The sequence below is a fragment of the Heptranchias perlo genome, chromosome 8 (genome assembly GCF_035084215.1).
Source record: "Heptranchias perlo isolate sHepPer1 chromosome 8, sHepPer1.hap1, whole genome shotgun sequence".
Taxonomy (NCBI): domain Eukaryota; kingdom Metazoa; phylum Chordata; class Chondrichthyes; order Hexanchiformes; family Hexanchidae; genus Heptranchias; species Heptranchias perlo.
This window is the reverse complement of record NC_090332.1, coordinates 18530517-18552300: the sequence shown is the minus strand read 5'-3', so window position 1 is coordinate 18552300 and position 21784 is coordinate 18530517. Positions and strand designations below refer to the sequence as shown.

The 21784-nt window shown below is 40.7% G+C and overlaps 1 protein-coding gene across 1 annotated transcript in view; it reads right to left on the bottom strand.

Annotated features, from left to right (window-relative positions):
- LOC137324453 (apoptosis-stimulating of p53 protein 2-like) overlaps positions 1-21784 on the bottom strand; it is a 96226-nt gene that overhangs the window by 37120 nt on the left and 37322 nt on the right. The window contains exons 5-9 of the mRNA XM_067988734.1: positions 17155-17256; positions 12467-12638; positions 8674-8855; positions 7522-7686; positions 700-946 (exon numbers count right to left, since the gene is read on the bottom strand). Of these exons, the coding sequence (XP_067844835.1) occupies positions 700-946; positions 7522-7686; positions 8674-8855; positions 12467-12638; positions 17155-17256 (868 nt within the window). The remainder of the gene's footprint in view (positions 1-699; positions 947-7521; positions 7687-8673; positions 8856-12466; positions 12639-17154; positions 17257-21784) is intronic.

Below are 21784 nucleotides of genomic sequence, written 5' to 3'. Positions count from 1 at the left end.
CATCACCGGCATCTCCACATCATGTAGGGAGGAACACATTCAAATTTAGCAGAAAACTAGAGCAAGTATAATTGCAAGATATAGATGCCAATCCTATAAATCCTAGTTTCCTAACAGAAAGGGAAATGATATGTAAACAAAGGGTGTTGTGGTACAGGAAAGATTTACAAGTAATAGCTTGGTCAAAAATGAAAGTGTTAAAATCCTTTTTCGGAGGCTTTTGTCTGCAATATTTGTTTATCTGAAATAAATGTGGCAGAATACAAGAGGTACCTTCAATGCTTCATATACATCAATGAGATCCCATTGTAAAGACAATCCCCAATTTCAAACAGGCTACAAATACGAGAAAAAACAATGGCACATTGCTGCAGTAAGGGATGTTCTTTGAAGCTTGAGGCTAAATATGTTTTTGTTTTAAAAAAAGAGGGCTTTTTATTCTGCATCAAAACTATACCATATCTACCTGGAAGTAAAGAGTGGACATTTTTAAATTGGCCATTGGTGACCTAACCTACCTAATGAGCGCAAAGAGGAACAGCATTGAACACAATGATTTAACTGAATCAGCTAACCTCAGCACTATTGTATAACTACAGTTTACAAAACCTTAACCATCAGTATAAACACTAAATCCTCCAATTCTTTCCCCCCACCCATACAATCCACAAAACCAGACACACAAATTCATTTGCTTACCAACAGGAGTTTTGACTGGGGAAGTGCCAGATTTCACAGCAGAAGGAGTCTGAGCATTCACCAAAACAGCATGTACTTGCACATTGGGTAGAGTAGATGATCCATTAGGAAAGGCTGGCTTTACCAAGAGTTCAGGCTTCTGTGGGGCACGAGGCAAGGTGGATGACTGGATATAGGGTCCAACTGCAGCCACACGGCTGGGTGCAGAAGACACCACTTGTTGAGGAATATTCTTATCAGATGAAACCTACACACAAAATTCAGTCAACATGTTATTGTTCTAAATTAACTCAACATCTAGTTTGGTCTATTATAATATTAACTCTCTCCTACCTCATCAAAACAACAACCCTTTGTAATCTGTTTTAGTCAACCAATGAACTGGAGTTTCCCTAAATTGTGACACCAATGCTCCTTTCCTTTCAGTTAGGCAAATCCCCCATGCCATAATTCATTGAACTTTAAATTGTAGTTTCAGCTTGAAACTACGTAAATTTATAAGACTGGAGAGTATTGACTTGTATGTGCAAAGTACCTGTAAGTACAGGTAGAAAATATAGTGCACTATGACTAGATACTATATTTTTGGTTGCAACAATCCCTTCAATGGGGAGACAAATCAGAATCCCTTCTAAGATCTAAAATTCTCCTTGCTGTGAAGACAGGGAGAGTCACAAGCAAATGGATTTCAAGTCTAGTCTCAAATGGATTAGATTCTCACAAATCTACTGCTCCAAAATGGAGTTAAACTCATCACTTTTGCAAGATATTTCATTGACCTGTTTAGTTTTATCACACTTTCTGTGAATCATATTTTCTTCCCATTATCTACAACAGTTGCCAATCAGACATTAGTAAAATAAATGACAGGATTATTTTTGTGATACCAACTTAGTAATGAGATAGTGGTGAACTGTTGTTTTTCGGACTGGAGGGAAGTATACAGTGGTATACCCCAGGGTTCGGTAATAGGACCACTGCACTTTTTGATATATATTAATGGCCTGGACTTGGGTATAGAGGGTATAATTTCAAAGCTTGCAGATGAGACAAAACTCAGAAATGTAGTAAACAATGTGAAGGATAGTAATAGACTTTAGGAGGACATACAGACTGGAGAAATGGGCAGACACATGGCAAATGCAATTTAACGCAGAGAAGTGTGAAGTGATGCATTTTGGTAGGAAGAATGAGGAGAGGCAATATAAACTAAATGGTACAATTTTAAAGGGGCTGCAAGAACAGAGAGACATGGGGGTGTACGTACACAAATCTTTGAAGGTGGCAGGTCAAGTTGAAAATGCTGTTTAAAAAAGTATATGGGATCCTTGGCTTTATAAACATTGGCAGTAGCCTGGATATTAACTCGGAGCCAGGAAGAGAGTGGGGATTATTTTTGAACAGGAAACTCGGGGAGTGATCGGAATCTCCGGGATTCATATGGGGGAGGTTGGGGACAGATTGGAGTCTTCAGGGCTCGTATGGGGGAAAGAGATCGAAGTCTTCAGGGTGCTCAAGGGGGAGTAGAGGAGAGATCGGAGTTTTCGGGGTTTGTACGGGGGGGGGGGGGGGGGGGGGAGGGAGGGAAGTCGAACATTGTGGGGGGGGGGGGGGGTGGGTCAACCAGGGTGTTGAAAAGGTAAGCTTGGTGAGCTGCGGGGAAGCACTCCTGCTCCACCTGGCCCATAAGCAGTGCAATAAAGGCACTTACCTAGTTAAGGATCCCCTTGGAACGAGCGACCACAACATGGTTGAATTCCATATCCAATTAGAGGGTGAGAAGGTTGATTCTCAAACAAGCGTACTGAGCTTGAATAAAGGAGACTATGATGGTATGAGAGCAGAATTGATTAAAGTGGACTGGGAAAATAGATTAAAGGGTAAGACGGTACATGAGCAGTGGTGTTCATTTAGGGAGTTATTTTACAACTTTCAAAATAAATATATTCCACTGAGGAAAAAAGGGTGTAAAAGAAATGACAGCCATCAGTGGCTAAGTAAAGAAATCAAGGATAGTATCCGACTAAAAACAAGGACATATAAGGTAGCCAAACTTAGTGGGAGGATAGAAGATTGGGAATTCTTCAAAAGACAGCAAAAAGTAACTAAAGGATTGATTAAGAAAGGGAAGTTAGATTATGAAAAGAAATTAGCAAAAAATATAAAAACAGATAGCAAGAGTTTCTATAGTTATATAAAAAGAAAAAGGGTGGCTAAGGCAAACATAGGTCCCTTAGAGGATGAGACCGGGAAATTAATGGTGGGAAACATGGAGATGGCAAAAATGCTGAACAAATATTTTGTTTCAGTCTTTACAGTAGAGGACACTAAGAATATCCCAACACTGGACAAACAGGGGACTCTCGGGGGGGAGGAGCTAAATACGATTAAAATCACTCAGGAGATGGTACTCAGTAAAATAATGGGACTCAAGGCGGATAAATCCCCTGGACCTGATGGCTTCCATCCTAGGGTCTTGAGGGAAGTGGCAGTAGGGATTGTGGATGCTTTGGTGATAGTTTTCCAAAATTCCCTGGACTCAGGAGAGGTCCCGGCAGATTGGAAAACTGCTAATGTAACACCGTTATTTAAAAAGGGTAGTAGGCAGAAGGCTGGAAATTATAGGCCAGTTAGCTTAACATCTGTGGTGGGTAAAATTTTGGAGTCTATTATTAAGGAGACAGTAACGGAACATTTAGATAAGCATAATTTAATAGGACAAAGTCAGCATGGCTTTATGAAGGGGAAGTCATGTCTGACAAATTTGCTTGAGTTCTTCGAGGATATAACGTATAGGGTGGATAAAGGGGAACCAGTGGACATAGTGTATTTAGACTTCCAGAAGGCATTCGACAAGGTGCCACATAAAAGATTATTACTTAAGATAAAAAATCACGGGATTGGGGGTAATATTCTGGCATGGGTGGAGGATTGGTTATCGAACAGGAAGCAGAGAGTTGGGATAAATGGTTCATTTTCGGACTGGCAACCAGTAACCAGTGGTGTTCCACAGGGGTCGGTGCTGGGTCCCCAACTCTTTACAATCTATATTAACGATTTGGAGGAGGGGACCGAGTGCAACATATCAAAATTTGCAGATGATACAAAGATGGGAGGGAAAGTAGAGAGTGAGGAGGACATAAAAAACCTGCAAGGGGATATAGACAGGCTGGGTGAGTGGGCGGAGATTTGGCAGATGCAATATAATATTGGAAAATGTGAGGTTATGCACTTTGGCAGGAAAAATCAGAGAGCAAGTTATTTTCTTAATGGCGAGAAACTGGAAAGTACTGCAGTACAAAGGGATCTGGGGGTCCCAGTGCAAGAAAATCAAAAAGTTGGTATGCAGGTGCAGCAGGTGATCAAGAAAGCCAACGGAATGTTGGCTTTTATTGCTAGGGGGATAGAATATAAAAACAAGGAGGTATTGCTGCAGTTATATAAGGTATTGGTGAGACCGCACCTGGAATACTGCATACAGTTTTGGTCTCCATACTTAAGAAAAGACATACTTGCTCTCGAGGCAGTACAAAGAAGGTTCACTCGGTTAATCCCGGGGATGAGGGGGCGGACATATGAGGAGAGGTTGAGTAGATTGGGACTCTACTCATTGGAGTTCAGAAGAATGAGAGGCGATCTTATTGAAACATATAAGATTGTGAAGGGTCTTGATCGGGTGGATGCGGTAAGGATGTTCCCAAAGATGGGTGAAACTAGAACTAGGGGGCATAATCTTAGAATAAGGGGCTGCTCTTTCAAAACTGAGATGAGGAGAAACTTCTTCACTCAGAGGGTGGTAGGTCTGTGGAATTTGCTGCCCCAGGAAGCTGTGGAAGCTACATCATTAGATAAATTTAAAACAGAAATAGACAGTTTCCTAGAAGTAAAGGGAATTAGGGGTTATGGGGAGCGGGCAGGAAATTGGACATGAAGCTGAGTTCGGATCGGTCAATGCCCTGTGGGTGGCGGAGAGGGCCCAGGGGCTATGTGGCCGGGTCCTGCTCCGACTTCTTGTGTTCTTTAGATTTGTGGTTGGGATCAGATCAGCCATGATCTTATTGAATGGCGGAGCAGGCTCGAGGAGCCGATTGGCCTACTCCTGCTCCAATTTCTTATGTTCTTATGTTCTCGCCTCTGTTTCAGTGGCAAGATTCACGAGCCTTGGGAAACTTGCATGGGAGGCGTTAAATCCGAAGGTCTCTTAAATTTAATTTAAAAACACCTACTTAAGAACATAAGAAATAGGAGCAGGGGTAGGCCATATGGCCCCTCGAGCCTGCTCCGCCATTCAATAAGATCATGGCTAATATTCAACCTCAACTCCACTTTCCTGCCCAATCCCCATATCCCTCGATTCCCCTAGAGTACAAAAATCTATATCTCAGCCTTGAATATTCTCAATGACTCAGCATCCACAGCCCTCTGGGGTAGAGAATTCCAAAGATTCACAACCCTCAGTGAAGAAATTACTCTTCATCTCAGTCTTAAATGACCGATCCCTTGTCCTGCGACTATACAAAGACTCGGCAAAGGTCCCGGCAGATTGGAAAACTGCTAATGTAACACCCTTATTTAAAAAGGGTAGTAGGCAGAAGGCTGGAAATTATAGACCAGTTAGCCTAACATCTGTGGTGGGTAGCAGGGCAATGAGGAAAGGGCAGGGGAGTGGGAGGAATTGGACAGCTCTTTCAAAGACCCAGCACAGACAGGATGAGCAGAATGAATGACCTCCTTCTGTGCTGTATCATTCTATGATTCTATAATTGGTGAATAAAAAAGTTTCAGTTTTTTCGTAAAATGTGCAACAATTCTCAAACAATAATGATAGTAGGAGATTGTATCTTAAAATGAAACGGGATTTTAGATACTTTAAAAACATTGCATGGCTGCTCCCTCAGTGGCTCAGCAAATTTACCCATACAGACCAATCAAGTCCAAGTCCCAGTTTCAATCGCTGGTTGGTGCTGAGCTAGCTGGTCTCAGCCAGGGCAGCAGTGGAGGCTCTATAATTGTGTCAATGATTTAAGTTGATTATTATCCAGCTCTTTGTCAGAATTGATCAGGTTCATCTATAAGGACAGAATCAGGCTGTGATGACAGCCTTCCAGTTATACTCTATAACTTCTCATCATGCATTCCTATTTTACTTTGGCTTATTTAATTTTGCTTTATCTTTCTTCAAATTTATGGTGAATTTTGTAACCCTTAAACTAACACCAGACATGACATGAAAGATGTTGGAGCTGTAAAATGAAATATTTTTCCACATTGGATCCAGAGTCTAAGGATCAAGCACTTCCAGGTCAGGAACAGCAGTTATAAGCAAAGTAAAGCTCCCTTAACTCTGCCTGAACCTCAAAGGTGTATTCCTTACTGCACCAGTGCGACAGTGTCCACTTCTCAGGTCAGCCATCCTTGTGGTCTCTCTGCATACGATTGACAATTTTAGCAACAATAATTGTGGTAATGAAAATGAGTTTTAGACTTCTCTGTGCTGTTTAAGATGCTGCCTGACCTGCTGAGTGTTTCCAGCATTTTCTGTTTTCATTTCAGATTTCCAGCATTCGCAGTATTTTGCGTTTGATTAATTATTGAAATGAACTAGCAACTGGCTGGTTCAAAGGAAAGAGGGAGATTGTGCATGGAACTGCACTGAAGCAGCAGGAAATGACTAGCAAGAAGCCCCAAGGATCAGTGCTGGGAATTTTGTTATTCATGCTCTATATCAATGAGTGGGAATAAAGCCAAGACTGTGAATATTTGCTGATGACACCAAAATGGGCAGGAGTTGCAGACATTCAACAGCAGGCTGATCAGGTGCAAAAGAATCTGGATAGTTTGAGAAGTTGGGTTGAGAAATGACAAAATGAAATTCAATGTCAACAGTGCAAAGTGATGAAACTATGGGAGGCGAATAAACCATGGAACTGTAAAATACATGGTGTTAGTCTACAAAATATAGCACAAGAAAAGGATTTGGAGGTATTGGTGACAAAATCTTTTGGTTATGCTAGTTAAGAGCAAAAGGGGGTCTTATTGAGGTATTCATGATCCTTGACGGCACTGACTAGTTGATCCCCGAGGAATTGTTATCATGGCCCCAAAAACAATGCAAGGGAGCATGTGATAAAACTCAGAAAAGGGAAGGTGAACAGGCAGACCAGATATAACCATTTCACACAGAAGATGGTTAATGTTCGGAATGGACTACCTGGTTGCCGATCAAGGCTGATAACCCATGTAGTTTCAAAATGGTATTGGAGAGGCATTTGGTGAGAAAATCAATTGAGGAAAATAGATAGTAAACTGTGTTTTTTATTTTTGAATACTGGGGCTGACCAGATGCCCCAAAATGGTCTTTTCTAATCCTGCATGATATTAATAATGACAGCACTTAAGACTTTTAGAAGATAAACAAGCCAGTCCAAAAAATAAAATCAATTTACATAACTTGCAGATAGCACTCATTACATGAAGAAAAATGTCTCAAGAGCACTTTACTTTAAAGGATGAAGAAAAATAGTGTATGCTGAGCAGGAGGGTAAAGGGGGGAAAATGGAGGTGGTTAGCTTGAGAGGCTAAAAGCAGAGTCAAAAAAGAAGTGTTTTGAAGACAGAAAGGGAGGGAAATGGCATGCCAAAGAGAACTAGGCAAGGAGTTCCATTTAACCACTTTCAATTGAGAAGTAGCAAATATTTTAAGCAGTTACAACTTTTGTTCAGTTTAAAAAACGATTTTACTCTTCACATTAAAAGTCTACTAGCATGCAACATTTTATTTTGAGTAATTTTTTTAAAATCCTAATGTATAGATCAAACCTACCGGCACATTCTCTTTTTGTTGTAAGGCTGCCTTCTTTTTCCACAAACGCTCACGCAGATCCCCAATACGTCTGTCCATTGATGCAACTTCAGAGTTGCGTTTATTTAGGGACTCCCTTTGATGCTGGAGCTTTGCATTCTGCTCTTGGTTCAGTTTATTCCTTACCTGATTGGTGAAATACAGAAATAAGCAATCCCTTGCTTTGGTACTTAGAATTCTTCATACTTGTATTCATTTTTAATTCATTTTCCAACTGTCTAGAAATCTACATTAGAATATTTTTTGTTACCATAGTCAGCAAAAAGGTTATAGAACACCCTTCAAATTTGCTGTCCTTTTTTGAAATCTATAAGTTAAATCTATAACTTTGAAGCAAGTATAGTAACATATTAGTTGATTCCCTGTGGCAATGCACATGGGGAGGCCAGACCAAGGGCACTATTCAGGTCAAGCAGAGATAGAGGTCAGAGTGATAAATGGGCCAAGAAGAGGAGGGGGTGATGGGAAAAGAAAGGAGGTGGTCTTTGCATGTCTGCCCCAAACTTCAGCTCAGCAGGGGGAAGGGAGGGGCAGGAGAAATAGACCTTCCCATTGTCAACTTTAGGTTAGTCAGGGGTTATGCCTTCCCATTGCTGACCCCCAATTTCATTCAGCAGTAGGGGAGGGGATGCATGCTTTCACACCAATGGCCATTAACGTTTGCTCATTGCAGCAGGAATGGAGGCAGAAAAGAGGGAAGGAGTCACCAAACAGAACTTTGCAAAGGGTTAATGCAAAGACACAGCAGTTATCATCACCTCGGAGCAGGGGGTGATGGTAGTCAGGTCACAGGAAGCAGAGATTGGCCTTGTAGAAATAAAAAAGGGGTCAGGATGGGTTAAGATCAGCTGCAGATGTGGAACAAAGGCTGACTGAGAAAGTAATTACATAGAAGGGCCATGCAGCCAAAAAGCAAAGTTGATCAAGTAGGCTCACAAACTTTGTAGTCTCTCACAGCAGAGAAGGCGTAGATCAGGGCAGTACGATAGGGCTGTCACCTGATGTTCGCTGCTGCCCCATTGTAGTCAGTTACAAAATGTTAACAGCGCCACCTACAGGTGCAGTGTATTTGGACTCGAGAGGACTCACTGTTTTTAATATTTAATCAATTACCTGCAACTCTTTATAGAGTCTATCAAGCTCAGCTACAGCAGATTGGTTGTCATGGTAACCATCAATCTTTCCACTTTTCAACATGTCTAGTTGCCTGGTTAGCTCTTCCACCTTTGCAACAGCAATTACTAACTCTCTCTGCTTCTGTTGGAAGAGACTATTCATCTGTTCAATCTCCTCAACTGCAAGAATAAAATTCCATGTATTTAGCACCAGAATTTCATACCATTTTTCAGACTAAAATTAAAAATTGCACCATATACATCTCTCCAAACATGAATTAAGCAATATCAATAATGCTTGCAAATGTGTCTTATTTGAATACTGAAAGCCAATTGGCTCACAAATGAGCTTCACTGTCAAAATAATGAAAGCTAACTGTGGCCATCTTGATGAGGTCATAATGAAGTGTAATGTAAAACTGAATTCAACCAGAGTTGTTGGGGAGGATAAAGAGGGAGCAAGAAACAGAACCACTATATAAAAACTGAATGGCACTTAGTTCAGGGTAGGAGAGAGGGGGAAGGGGGGGGGGGTGGGGAAGTAGATAGAGAAGGGGGAAAGTAGATAGAGAGGGGGCAGCTGGAGGGTTTTATGTCACATTACATCAAGTGTCTGAGCATACTGATCCTAGGCTAAAAGGAGAGGAGTAAAATTGAGGAATCTACAAGTTTGGTTACCACAAGAACTGTGAGAAAAGAGAGAGCCAGAGGAGCATGGCAAGGACGGAAATTATTAGTTTGTGGGACTCTCTGCCGGAGAGGGTATGAATTGCAGTGTTCTGGGTTATATCAAGTTTAAAGGTTGAAGGTTAACAAGGAAAGTGTTGGGGAAGTCAATAATTGAATTGATGAAGACATGGATTAGGATTTAGCAGTGATAGGGGCATAACTGGGCAATGTTCCAGGGGTAAAAGAATGCAGTCTTGGAGTCAGATGGATCTGGAGTGAAGAGAATGCCTAGATTGTGCACTATTGATTTCAGCCTGAGGGGGCAGTTGGGATGAAATTGATGGATTCAGAGCCAGAGGCATGTAGAGCGTAAAAGGGTCATTTGTTTTTGCTAATGTTGAAGGATCTTGATGTCAAGTAGGCAATTCGAAAGGATAGCAACAGCCTTGGATTTGATAATGATAAGAGTGGTAGTGTAGGATGCCATGTCTGACTCCTTGCTTATGGCTGATGTTGCCAAGGGATTGAGTGCAAGTGAATAGAATGGACAAAGGATGATGCCCTAGCAACACTAGAATGCACAAGCACAGAAGGAAAACCCAGTTGATGATTTTCAGTGATTGCACTGGGACAGGTGGGAGTAGATTAACTCTACTCCTATCTATCCCAATTACTCCTGTTTGTCCCAATGCAATCACTGATGTGGTGGAAATGGACCAGAGACAGGTACTGGTGGAGTAGGAAAATGAGCATGTAGTTGGGAAGTAACTATGTACTCAAGGGCATCGAAAAGAAAGGATAGACTGGAGAAAGAATAGAAGTTAAAGATAATAGAAGTGTTTTTTAAAAATATATAAATGGGCTGTGCCTGCTTATGTTGAAAGGGCTGGAAACGATGCTAGAGGATATGAAGAGGAGTTGAACAATAAGAAGCTAGGTAGAAGGGGGGTTTTTTGAGGGGGCAGCTGGTAGGCTTCAATGTGGAGATGAGTTTAAAGAGGAGGGTGAAAATATGATAGAGAAACCTCAGACGTAGTGGGGGTCTGGACTGAGTTGAGAGGAGGCAGTCAAACTGATTTTTTTTTGGGGCGGAGCGGAGAAGTCCATGAGCTCCGCATGTTGGTTTCAGAGATGAGGATGGAATGTGTTGGTGAGGCAAGTTAAGAGGAGGTGGTTGTGGCATAAGAGGTGGTTTGTGGTGAACAACAGTAATTTATGGTTGTTCTTGTTTTCTGGGATGATCCTGGAGTTATAGGAAGATTCAGCTGTTACGACAACTATCAGATCAGAGGATTCATTCCCTCATGACAAATCGAAAAACAAAGAACAATTATGGAGACATGCACAAGTAATCTCATGAGATTTCAGAGTTGGGTGTAATAAAATCAAACTACTCATCCAGTAAGACCGTTGTTAACACACTACTACCAGAAGGGTTTTTGAAATAGACTATGCTGACTTCAAGAATTGATTACTATTTCAAGACTGTTAAACTTGACTGGGAATTACAGATTGTTTCAATCCAGTGATTTGATTGGGTAGCAAACAAACACCAAATTACAAAAAGACTTCCATGTTCCAAATTAGTTGACCAATTCTAAGAACCCGTTCCTAATACAAATTAGCATGATGCAAATTCTAATACACAGAGGGTAAAAGATACAGGCTCTATTATGGAATTGGTGAGTAAGTAATCAAAATCCATACAGCTACAACTACAATTCTGTTAATACCCCTGCCCCATACTCCAACTTAAAATGTGGGACTTATAAGATTATAGTCATGTTGCATTCAGACTTAGTGGCCCAAAAATCAGATTGCTGGATTCCAACTTAAAAATGAAGGATGCATCATGACCAGCTGGTCATATTATAAACATCTCTATAAGTAATGAATAATTGTCATCTGCATCATGGTGAGGGACACAACACTTTCTTTTTTTAAAAAAAGCACAATAAAATGAATTGAAGCTTTTTGACGGGATGACTATGGAAATATCTCACCTCATGAAATTTACACTTTCAAAAAACAGAACTGAATTCAACAAGTTGTAAGGAAAATGCAAATTACTGTAGATACTAGAAATCTAACAAAAACAGAAAATGCTGGAAACACATAACAGGTCAATCAGCATAAAAACATAAGAAATAGGAAAAGGAGTAGGCCAGAGAGCCCCTTGAGCCTGTTGCGCCATTCAATAAGATCCTGGCTGATCATCTATCTCAACTCCACTTTCCCGCCCGATCCCCATATCCCTTGATTCCCTTAGTGTGCAAAAATCTATCGCTCTCAGTCTTGAATATACTCAACGACTGAGCATCCACAGCCCTCTGGGGTAGAGAATTCCAAAGATTCACAACCCTCTGAGCATCTGTGAAGAGAACAGAAAAGTTGACAGATCAAGTAGAAATCATTCTTGTGACTGATTCTGCCGACAGTGTGTTTCCAGCATTTTCCATTTTTGTTTCAACAAGTTATAAGCAGTTTTTATATTGTGGCTGTTTTAGTTTGGATCCAGGAGATTGGTTTCAGCCAGCTGGCTCCTGGTGTTTACATAGCTAAACCTAGCTCCCTTTTCTAGACAGCAGACTTGTAGAACTGAGGGAACCAGATGCAACAGTATAAATGGCAGGAACTGGCTCACCAAGATTCGTCTCCCAGAATCTGAACTAAAACTGTTTAAGTGCAGTATAAATAAAGTGACTCAAGAATAACAAACTGAAAACTTACTTATAAGAAACTCAAACTATCTTAAGTAAAGACAGAAGGTAATTTAGTAACAACAGTTTAAAGATACATGGATCATCACATCTCAAATATTGTTTTGAAGGAGTTTTGCAGGATAAAGACAAGTCCAGGATAGAACAGGAAAGAGATTGAGGACAAGTAATCATTTGAGAGTGAAAACTGAAATTAGTTAAACAAGGCTTTTTTTTTGAAGATGTGGGTGTGAAAAACAGATCCAAATCAGAAACTCAATTCACCAGACAATGTTCATCTCTTTTCTATAGGCCTTACAATGCAGACCACAAGAAGTAGATTGAAGGCCATAAGAGAACAATTTTTTTTAAAAATACTGCCCCAACAATGTTGGTATGGATGTTATAACAGTTATAACTCACCCAGCTTCCCATTGCTAAGTCGGTTTTGTTCCACCTGTCCTTTAAGTGTCCGTACTTTCTTTAATTTGGCCTCTTGACCTTCAGCAATCTCACGAAGCTTTTGTAGTTTCTCTTGTTCTGCTACCTGTTGCTCTCGATGGTCCTGCTGTTTCAGGTACCTCAGACGCTGTTCCTAAAGATTAATATGGAAAGGCAATATGAAAAATATCAGATTTATGGTACCAATATGCAAAGAACAAAAGCAGCTTCTTGTTTTTAAACGTTAATGATGGAAAACTGAGAGAACAGAACACTTTATGCACCAATATATCAAATTACTACATTAAACATTCCCCCTTCTCCCAATGTGTCAGGACAGGTCAAAGACAAAGAAAGATAAGACTGTAAAGCCCAGAAATGACTATTAATGCTATTGATGGATGAACACTGAATGCATTCTTATGACATTCTTCTTTCCGATAAATGGGTTAATGCCTGCAGTAAAGAAGTGGACAGAAGAATGTCATACAAATATATTAAGTGTTCATCCGCTAATATCAGCAATAATAATTTCTAGGTTGAGATGTGGCTACTACACAACCTCAAGAGCAAGTAACTTGTAGAATCAGTGTGTAATCTGACAATAAGCCCAGATTTGTCAAGACCAATGATGGGTGTGGAAGTGAAATGAAAAAAGGAAGCAAGCACACTGGGCAGGATCTGAATCAAAAAATGTCTAGGGACCCGAATGTTAACAAGGAACAATCTTGTGCTATAGTCCCACACTGTGAATTTTTGCCAATAGAGGCCCTAACAGTTGCATTAGTGTAGCGCCATCTATTAGCAGAAAAATAGTAGAATTTCAACATACTCAAAGATATATCAGTAATTAAACCTGTAGCCACATTTTAGAGATACTGGATTTCAGACCTCCGAAATTTAACAATTTTTTTTAGTAGGACTGTAAGGAAGAAGAATGTAGAGAAAGAAAATCCAAATCCTTAAACATCACATTGGATTCACAGGGATCCTAAGCCACTGTCATTATGCAGTCCCCAATCTGACATGCAACAAATCATTTTTTTTTTATTCGTTCATAAGATGTGGGCGTCGCTGGCAAAGCCAGCATTTATTGCCCATCCCCAATTGCCCTCAAGAAGGTGGTGGTGAGCCGCCATCTTGAACCGCTGCAGTCCATGTGGTGAAGGTTCTCCCACAGTGCTGCTCGTAGGGAATTCCAGGATTTTGACCCAGCGACGATGAAGGAACGGGCGATATTTTTCCAAGTCGGGATTGGTGTGTGACTTGGAGGGGAACGTGCAGGTGGCGTAGTTCCCATGTGCCTGCTGCCCTTGTCCTTCTAGGTGGTTTGGGAGATACTGTCGAAGAAGCCTTGGCGAGTTGCTGCAGTGCATCCTGTAGATGGTACACACTGGAGCCACGGAGCGCCGGTGGTGAAGGGAGTGAATGTTTAGGGTGATGGATGGGGTGCCAATCAAGCCGGCCAGTTTGTCCTGGATGGTGTCGAGCTTCTTGAGTGTTGTTGGAGCTGCACTCTCCAGGCAAGTGGAGAGTATGCCATCACACTCCTGACTTATGCCTTGCAAATGGTGGAAAGGCTTTGGGGAGTCACCACAGAACACCCAGCCTTTGACCTGCTCTTGTAGCCACAGTATTTATGTGGCCGGTCCAGATAAGTTTCTGGTCAACGATAATGCAAGTGACTTTGGTTTTTTTCACTGTCACCATGCATAGACTTCCCCCTCCCCCTTTATCCACATTTTCTTACAAGCGATATTGAATAAAGACAGACTTATATAGCACCCAGTACATCTCAAAAAATTTTCAAATCCTTCATATACAACAAATTACTTCAATGCGCCGTGACATGTTCTTACATAGGCAAATGCAGCAGGCCGTTAAGCAAGGAGACTGTTAGAACAACCTGCTTATTTAAATAATGCCACAGGGTCTTTAACATCCATTCGATTAGGCAGCTGGGATCTCAATTTAATATCTCCTCAGAAGGACAGCATTCTAAATCTTAATATATTGGTACTTTATCACTGAAGAAAAACTTAAATCTTTTATTATTCAAGAAAGATATTGCGAACATAGAATTATTCTTTTGTTCAACAAACCCTTCATTTTAATTCCAAACCCAAAACATTCAAATGTCCCAAGAATATATGAGCCTTGGAGAGGGTGCAGAGGAGATTTACGAGAATGGTACCAGGGATAAGGGACTTCAGTTATGTGGAGACACTAGATATTCTGGAACTGTTCTCCATAGAGCAGAGAAGGTAAGGGGCCATTTAATATAGAGATGTTCAAAATTATGAAGGGCTTTGATACTGTAAATAAAGAGAACCTGTTTCCACTGGCAGGACAATCAGTAACCAGAGGACATAGATTAAAGATAACTGGCAAAAGAATCGGGGGTGTGATGAGGAATTTTTTTTTAAACACAGCAATTGTTTTGATCTGGAATGCCCTGCCCGAAAGGGTGGTGGAAGCAGATTCAATAGTAACTTTGAAAAGGGATATTATACTTGAAAAGGAAAAATTTGCAGGTCTATGGGGGAAAGAGCAGGGGGGCAGGACTAATTGGATAGCACTTTCAAAGAGCTGGCACAGGCACAATGGGCCGAATGACCTCCTTCTGTGCTATATAACTATGATTCTTTATTAATTTTGCTGGTATTTCAAAAAAAGTTTCTGGGGAAATATCCAGAGAAACATCATCTTTACAAGCAGTTAGTGGAATGATACGCCTGGTTGCTACTCAGAGTTATATTCTCTGTTGAAAGGGTGACTTAAAGAAATGCAAGTTGTCTCTGACAACACAATCCACTGCGTCAAATATGGGGCAGATCTTTCAACTTTGGCAGGGGGCGGAAAACCGGCGTTATCAGATCAGCCAGCTAATCTGATACCTCCAGTTTCCCCCCTTTCAACCAAAGTTGAAAGTTCCGCCCAAGGAGTTTTAAAACATTCGTTCATTCCAATACCAAGTATCCAAAGTAGGAAATTAAAAACATCACTCAAAAAATTATTTCCCTCAAGGGTGCTCCCAACTCTGCTGTTGGTTCAATTTAATAAGATTTTGAATAAAGCTAAGCTATATTCAGCAGAAGGGTCCCAGATTTGATGCCTGGTCTGTGATAAATTGGCTAGGTTAATGGTAGGGACATTACAATTGGGCTCAACAATCTTCAGTTAGGGAAGGTATAAATTAGTTACGGTTGTGATTTTTAGTAACTATCCAGTGATCCCTGTAGGAATGTGCATACACCAACATCAAGTGAGGAGCAGGCCTAGTTATCATGCCTACCATGGTCAAATAGTCTGCTAGCATTCACTGTCAAGTTTTGCACGTGAACTTGGGTGAGGAGCTAGAGGACACTTGCACTTGATGAGGAACTAGAGGACACCAACCAGCTGTAGAACCACATCTGACTGAAGAGTCAACATCTTCAGGAGAGAGGAGAAAATTGCCACGGAAAAAAAAGTAAAAAATTAAAAATACAACTTAAATTTATAAAGGTAGATATTGGTATGTGTTGAACCTGTTTTTCCAGTGTAAAACGGGCACAAAGCATATCAATTTAGCAGTGGGAAGGACTGCCCAGGCGTTGGTCCCACTGCTAAATTTGTGGGGTTCTTCAGCAGCCCCCGCAGCTGCCTACGAGAGGTCAGTTATTAATTTTATTTCTTTCCTCCTGGCGCCACAGCAGTCCCAAGACCATTGACGGCCTCTGTTTGGCCCCCTCTCCCGATCGCCTCCCCCCTCACTTTCCAGAACCCGAGCGCCTCTGCTGGCGTCGCAGCAGCTCAAAATTGAGCTCCACTTTGCCAGCAAGCTGCCTAGGGACGAGAAGGAGGTGTCTGCAGCTCGCCAGTCTAATTTAAATAGGCCCGAAGCCTATTTTTGATCGGGCCTCGGGTCAACCTTTCCAGCGCAGGCATTGTTCCCTGCAGGCTATTCAAATACCACCCCATAGAGTGCCATTAATACAGTAAAAAGGTGCAAGACACTACAGAGGAAAAACAGTGCCAAGCAGCAATCGAAGAGTGAGGAAAGGTGTCTGAAAACATGGTCGGATAGGTTTGGAGGAGGCTTTTAAAACAGGGGGAGCAGTAGCAAGTCTGACAGGTTTTGGAATAGAGTACCAGACAAATGAGTGGAGACCGTGGAAGTTCTACCAATAATAGTAGAGAAAGGGGAGGGCGTGATACACAGAATGCCAGAGGACCGAAATAGTACAAACTGGGATATAATGATGGAGGAGGCTGCAGAGGTAAGCTTAGTGAAAACATGAAGAAATGTTTTTATCAAGAACAAAGATATTGAACTTGTGTTTTATAGGACAGGGAGACAGTTGAGGTCAGTGGGGATAAGGGTGATGATGACCACTATTTGGTTCAGGACAGGATGAGAATGGCAAAGTTTTGGATGAAGTATGCATAGGGTGAAAGTCAAGAAGCCAAAAAGGGTGTACATCTAACCAACAAAGACAAGCTACTGGAAATGCAGCCAGTGCAGACAAGAGAAGAAAAATTAAGTTTTAAGTTCTGCCATCACGAGAAGGTGCCAAGAGACTAGGCATTTCCCCCCACACGGAAATTAGGAAAAAGGAAGGGAAAGAAAGAGGGAGTCATTTTGGACTGTTTTCATATTGCTCCAAATAATGGGTACTTATGTGTACCTTTGTTGCCAGCAGTTGCTGCTGGGAATCAATCTGTTGTTGTTGCCGAGTTGCCATTTCCTGCAGTTCAGCAAGCGTCATGTCCATACGCGGCCCACTCACCTGCAAAAGAACATGAGAAAAATTGTATTCTAAATCAATAGTTCCAACTTTGTTCAGTGTGGACTTCAGCAATAGTATCCACAGCTTTGTCCTCTGAACATTGACTTTAGCCATTTTTCCTGCTCACATTCCACATTACTCCCTTCTATTTTGAAGTTGTTTGCCTCGCCTTTTGTCTTTCTAACTAATACAGCTCTTTTGATTTCTTTCCAGCTTTTCAGAAAATGATCAAATCTATTAACAACTCTTTATTCTAGTATTTAGCATATTTGCTGCATAACCTGTTGAATTCCCTAGTTGTTTTTGGTCAGTTTTATAAAAGCACTCGCTTGTCTTCCTTTTTAAGTACTGGGTTAAATGCCTTATCTTTTTTCAGATATTATTAACAGTTGTGTGTTGATTGCATTTGTTTTTACTTTAGACTGCATGACTGACTTGACTGTATTCTTTTTTGATCGAGTAAACAATTTTTTGATTTTCAAACCACTGTCCTCCACATAAATGTTGAGGGGGAGTATTGTACTCGCTTTAAGTGATTTTGTTCCATTTCATTCTCCTTTCTTCCACTGATTCTTGTCTAGGCTAATAAACATTGTATCAAATTACTTTACAGGCATGAAAGTAATATCTGTGTCATCTGGCAAAGTTGTGTATCCTCATTCATGGACTGTTAACCCCAATCAAACAGCTCAATTTTGAAACCACAACCAAACATCTCAATTTTGATAAAAAGTCTCTAGTCTCTGCTTCATTTCAAAATCCAGTATTTAGACATCTCCCCTTGGTAACTATTGATAAAAGTAACAACCATCTGTAGGTGGCCAAAAATGGAAAAGTCAAAGTGGAGCATGCAAGGACAGTTGAAGTGGTGAACAGAAGAAATATGGCTGAAGTCAAGATCATATTTACTAAGGTAACTTAGACAAAAAAAAAATCAAGGGAAAAGTAGTGTTTAAAAAAAACCCCAAAGTAGTTAAAATGCATTTATTGCAAGGCACAGAGTATGGAAAATAAACTGGGGAAATGTAAGCAATTATTTTACAGGGAGATCTCGTCAGTCGGCCTACAAGGGTGGACAATTGTAAACAATTTTACAACACCAAGTTATAGTCCAACGATTTTATTTTTAATCCCACAAGCTTTCGGGGGCTTTCCCCTTCCTCAGGCAGTGTGGAAAAAAAGTCTGAGGAAGGGGAAAGCCCCCGAAAGCTTGTGGGATTAAAAATAAAATCGTTGGACTATAACTTGGTGTTGTAAAATTGTATACAAGGGTGGAGGCATTGCTAGATCTGGTTTTGAGTAATGAAATAGATCCAGTAGATGAGCTAAATGTAGGTGAGCACCTTAAGTGTAGTGATCACAATACAAGGTTTAAGATTCAACTTGAAAAGGAAAGTCAATACAATAAACAGATCATCAGACTGGGTTAGGGCAGATTTTAGAATGATGAGGAAAAAGCTGGCAAGAGAAATTGACACAGGACTGTACAACAGCTGGATGTTGCTAAAAAGAGATTTCAACTGTACAGAATAAGTAAATGCCATCAAAAAATGAAACTATTAGTAGTTTTAGGATGCCAGAGTTAAAATAGAGGATAGAAGCCAATTAAAATTGTACTATAAGAATGATCATCAATAAAAAAAGAGAAAATAAGAGGTTAAGATTGGGATAAGGAGAGCTACATAGAGTTACATTGCCTAAACAGGCCATTCGGCCCGACTGGTCGAGCCTCCTCCCACCTCTCTTGTAATTCTATCAGCATATTCTTCTATTCCATTCTCCCTCGTGTGCTTATCTAGCTTCCCTTTAAATGTATCTATGCTATTCTCCTCAACTATTCCTTGTGGTAGCGAGTTCCACATTCTTACCACTCTTTGGGGAAAGAAGTTTCTCCTGAATTCCTTATTGGATTTATTAGTGTCTATCTTATATTTATAGCCTCTAGTTTTGAACTCCCCCACAAGTGGAAACATTTTCTCTATGTCTACCTTATCAAACCCTTTCATAATCTTAAAGACCTCTATCAGGTCACCCCTCAGCCTTCTCTTTTCTAGAGAAAAGAGCCCCAGCCTTTCCTGATAAGTATATCCTCTCAGTTTTGGTAAGATGGAGTTTGAAGAAAAACATTTCAAAAAAACATCAAAAGGAACATTAAGGTATTTACAAGTATATCAGTAAAAAGAGAATTATTAAAAGCAAGATGAGATCCCTGAGGAGAGGGTTGTCAATTTGTAGAAGATGATCAAAAAATGGCAGAGGCATTTAATAAATACTTTGGATCGGTCTTTACTAAAGAGAAGGTTATCAGTGAGGTGGTGAATCCTGAAGTGGTTGAAAGCAATATTGTGATGGATAAAAGGAAAATTTTAGATAAGTTAGTTAAGCTAAAGACAAAGTGCCATTGGCTGATGGGATATATCCTAGGAACCTGAAAGAGATGAGGGCAGAATATTTCAGGACTCTATCAAGTATGGATGTGTGCCAGAGGACTAGAGAGGGGCCAATGTGGTGCCCATTTTTAAAAAGGGAGATACAGCTAATCCAGGTAATTATAGTTTAACATTGTGGTAGGAAAATGTTAGAGTCTCTAATTAAGGATGAAATTACCACATATCTAGATGAAGAGAAAGTAGTTAGACGTAAACAGCACGGATTTCAAAAGACACGATTGTGCTCGACAAACCTCATAGAATTCTTTGAGGAGGTAACAGACATGGTAGATGGGGGAAATGCAGTGGATACAGTGTACGTGGATTTTAGAAAAGCTTCCAACAAGGAATCACACAGATTACTATAGAAAATTAAGGGGCATGGAATTAAGGGGAGGATAGCAAACTGGATTATAAACGGGTTTGAAGGGAGAAAAGAGAGAGTAGGAGTTAAGACTAGCTTTTCAGAGGGGTTGGAAGTGAGGTGTGGTGAACCACAGGGTTCACTTCTGGGGACCACATCTGCTCACTGTGTATATCAATGATTTGGATATAGGCCTGGATGGAGTGGTGTTGAAATTTGCAGATGATACCAAATTGGAGATATAGTTAATTCTGACCAAATGAAACTGCAAAGGGATATCAATAAGATGGAGGAATGGGCTAAAAAGTAAAAAGTTAATCTGCCACTTTGAAAGAATTAGAGGTTACACCTTGAAAGAATTGTTCAGGCATAAAGATGGAAGTAGAAATTCCACCAAGCTACAGATACCAACATTAAACTCACACGGAATTCAACTCCTTAGCATTGAGTGTCTTAGTAGTAGCTGCCTAATGTAAACACTGAAACATCTGTTTGTTATTCAGTAACCTAAAACTGTAACCATGGCAACTGAGATACCACTATAACAAAAGCTTCTTTCTTCAACCGTTCTGATAGTCTTTACTTTACTCTACAGTATCTATTAGCAGGGCTAATTCTGATTGTATTAAACTCGCACCTGACAGTGGAAAGGCCATTCTTAAACCACCAGCCTCACTTGCCCATTTGTCCAGTGGTAAGTGGTTGAACAGAGGCAAGATTAGATAATGAAAAATAAATCCTTTCTTCTGCTAATCTTACGGAAACTAAGCAGTGTAAATGAATCCTTCATTAGGATACAGAACTGGGTCATTAGTCATAGTTCCACAGCATTCAACAGAAAGTTGGATAAAATAGGGAAACATTTATGGATCAGCAAGATGCCAACATTACCTCCAAGGGGGGGCGAGGGGGAGGAGGGAAGATGAGATGGAGGATGAGGACGGGGAAGTAAAGGCAGAGAAATTTCCTCATCAGATTGGGCAAGGCATAGGTGGGTTGGCAAACGCTTTCATGAAGGGCTTGGGCTGGTACAGTCTGAAAGCAGGGAGGGTCTCTGTTAAGGTCATTGAGACTAAGGAAGGGGCAGTCGGGCTAAGGTAGGTTGCCAAACCCATTCAGCTTCCTGGGCCAGAATCTCCGCAGTAGGAAGGGAAATTCCCTTCCCCCTGCCTGGGATGGTATTTCATATTAGCAAAGGAAGAGGGAGGGGTAGATAACCCCTCTGCAGGAGCTGAATATCTTTCATGAGAGGATGACTTTGATGGGGCTGGATTTCAACCCCTGGGATTGGGGATTATTGCAGGTTATTTTGTTGGGGTGGGGGCAGGAGGCAGGGAGTCTCTGCCAGGTCTGTGCTTTGTTTGCATTTTTTAAATGGCCTTATTAACTTGCATTGCTAATTATAATGATTTGTGAATTTTTTTAATATTTCAAAATAAACTTTATTCATAACTTTTTTTTTAAAAAAGGTACATACAATGCAATTCAAGTCATGCTTCAAACAATACAATACAGGTCACACAATTCACAACAGTACATACAGTACAAATCAACAGTCACGCACCATACATTGTACATACAGTTCATGGCATCCTATGGTGCCTCATTGCATTACAGTCATTACCGGTTACAGATACAGTGTTATTTGTGAATGTGTACCCCTTTGCTCCTCTACCCCACTTAGACTCTTATTTACCAGGGAGTATGTGGCTTCTTATTTTTCCTACCAAAATGC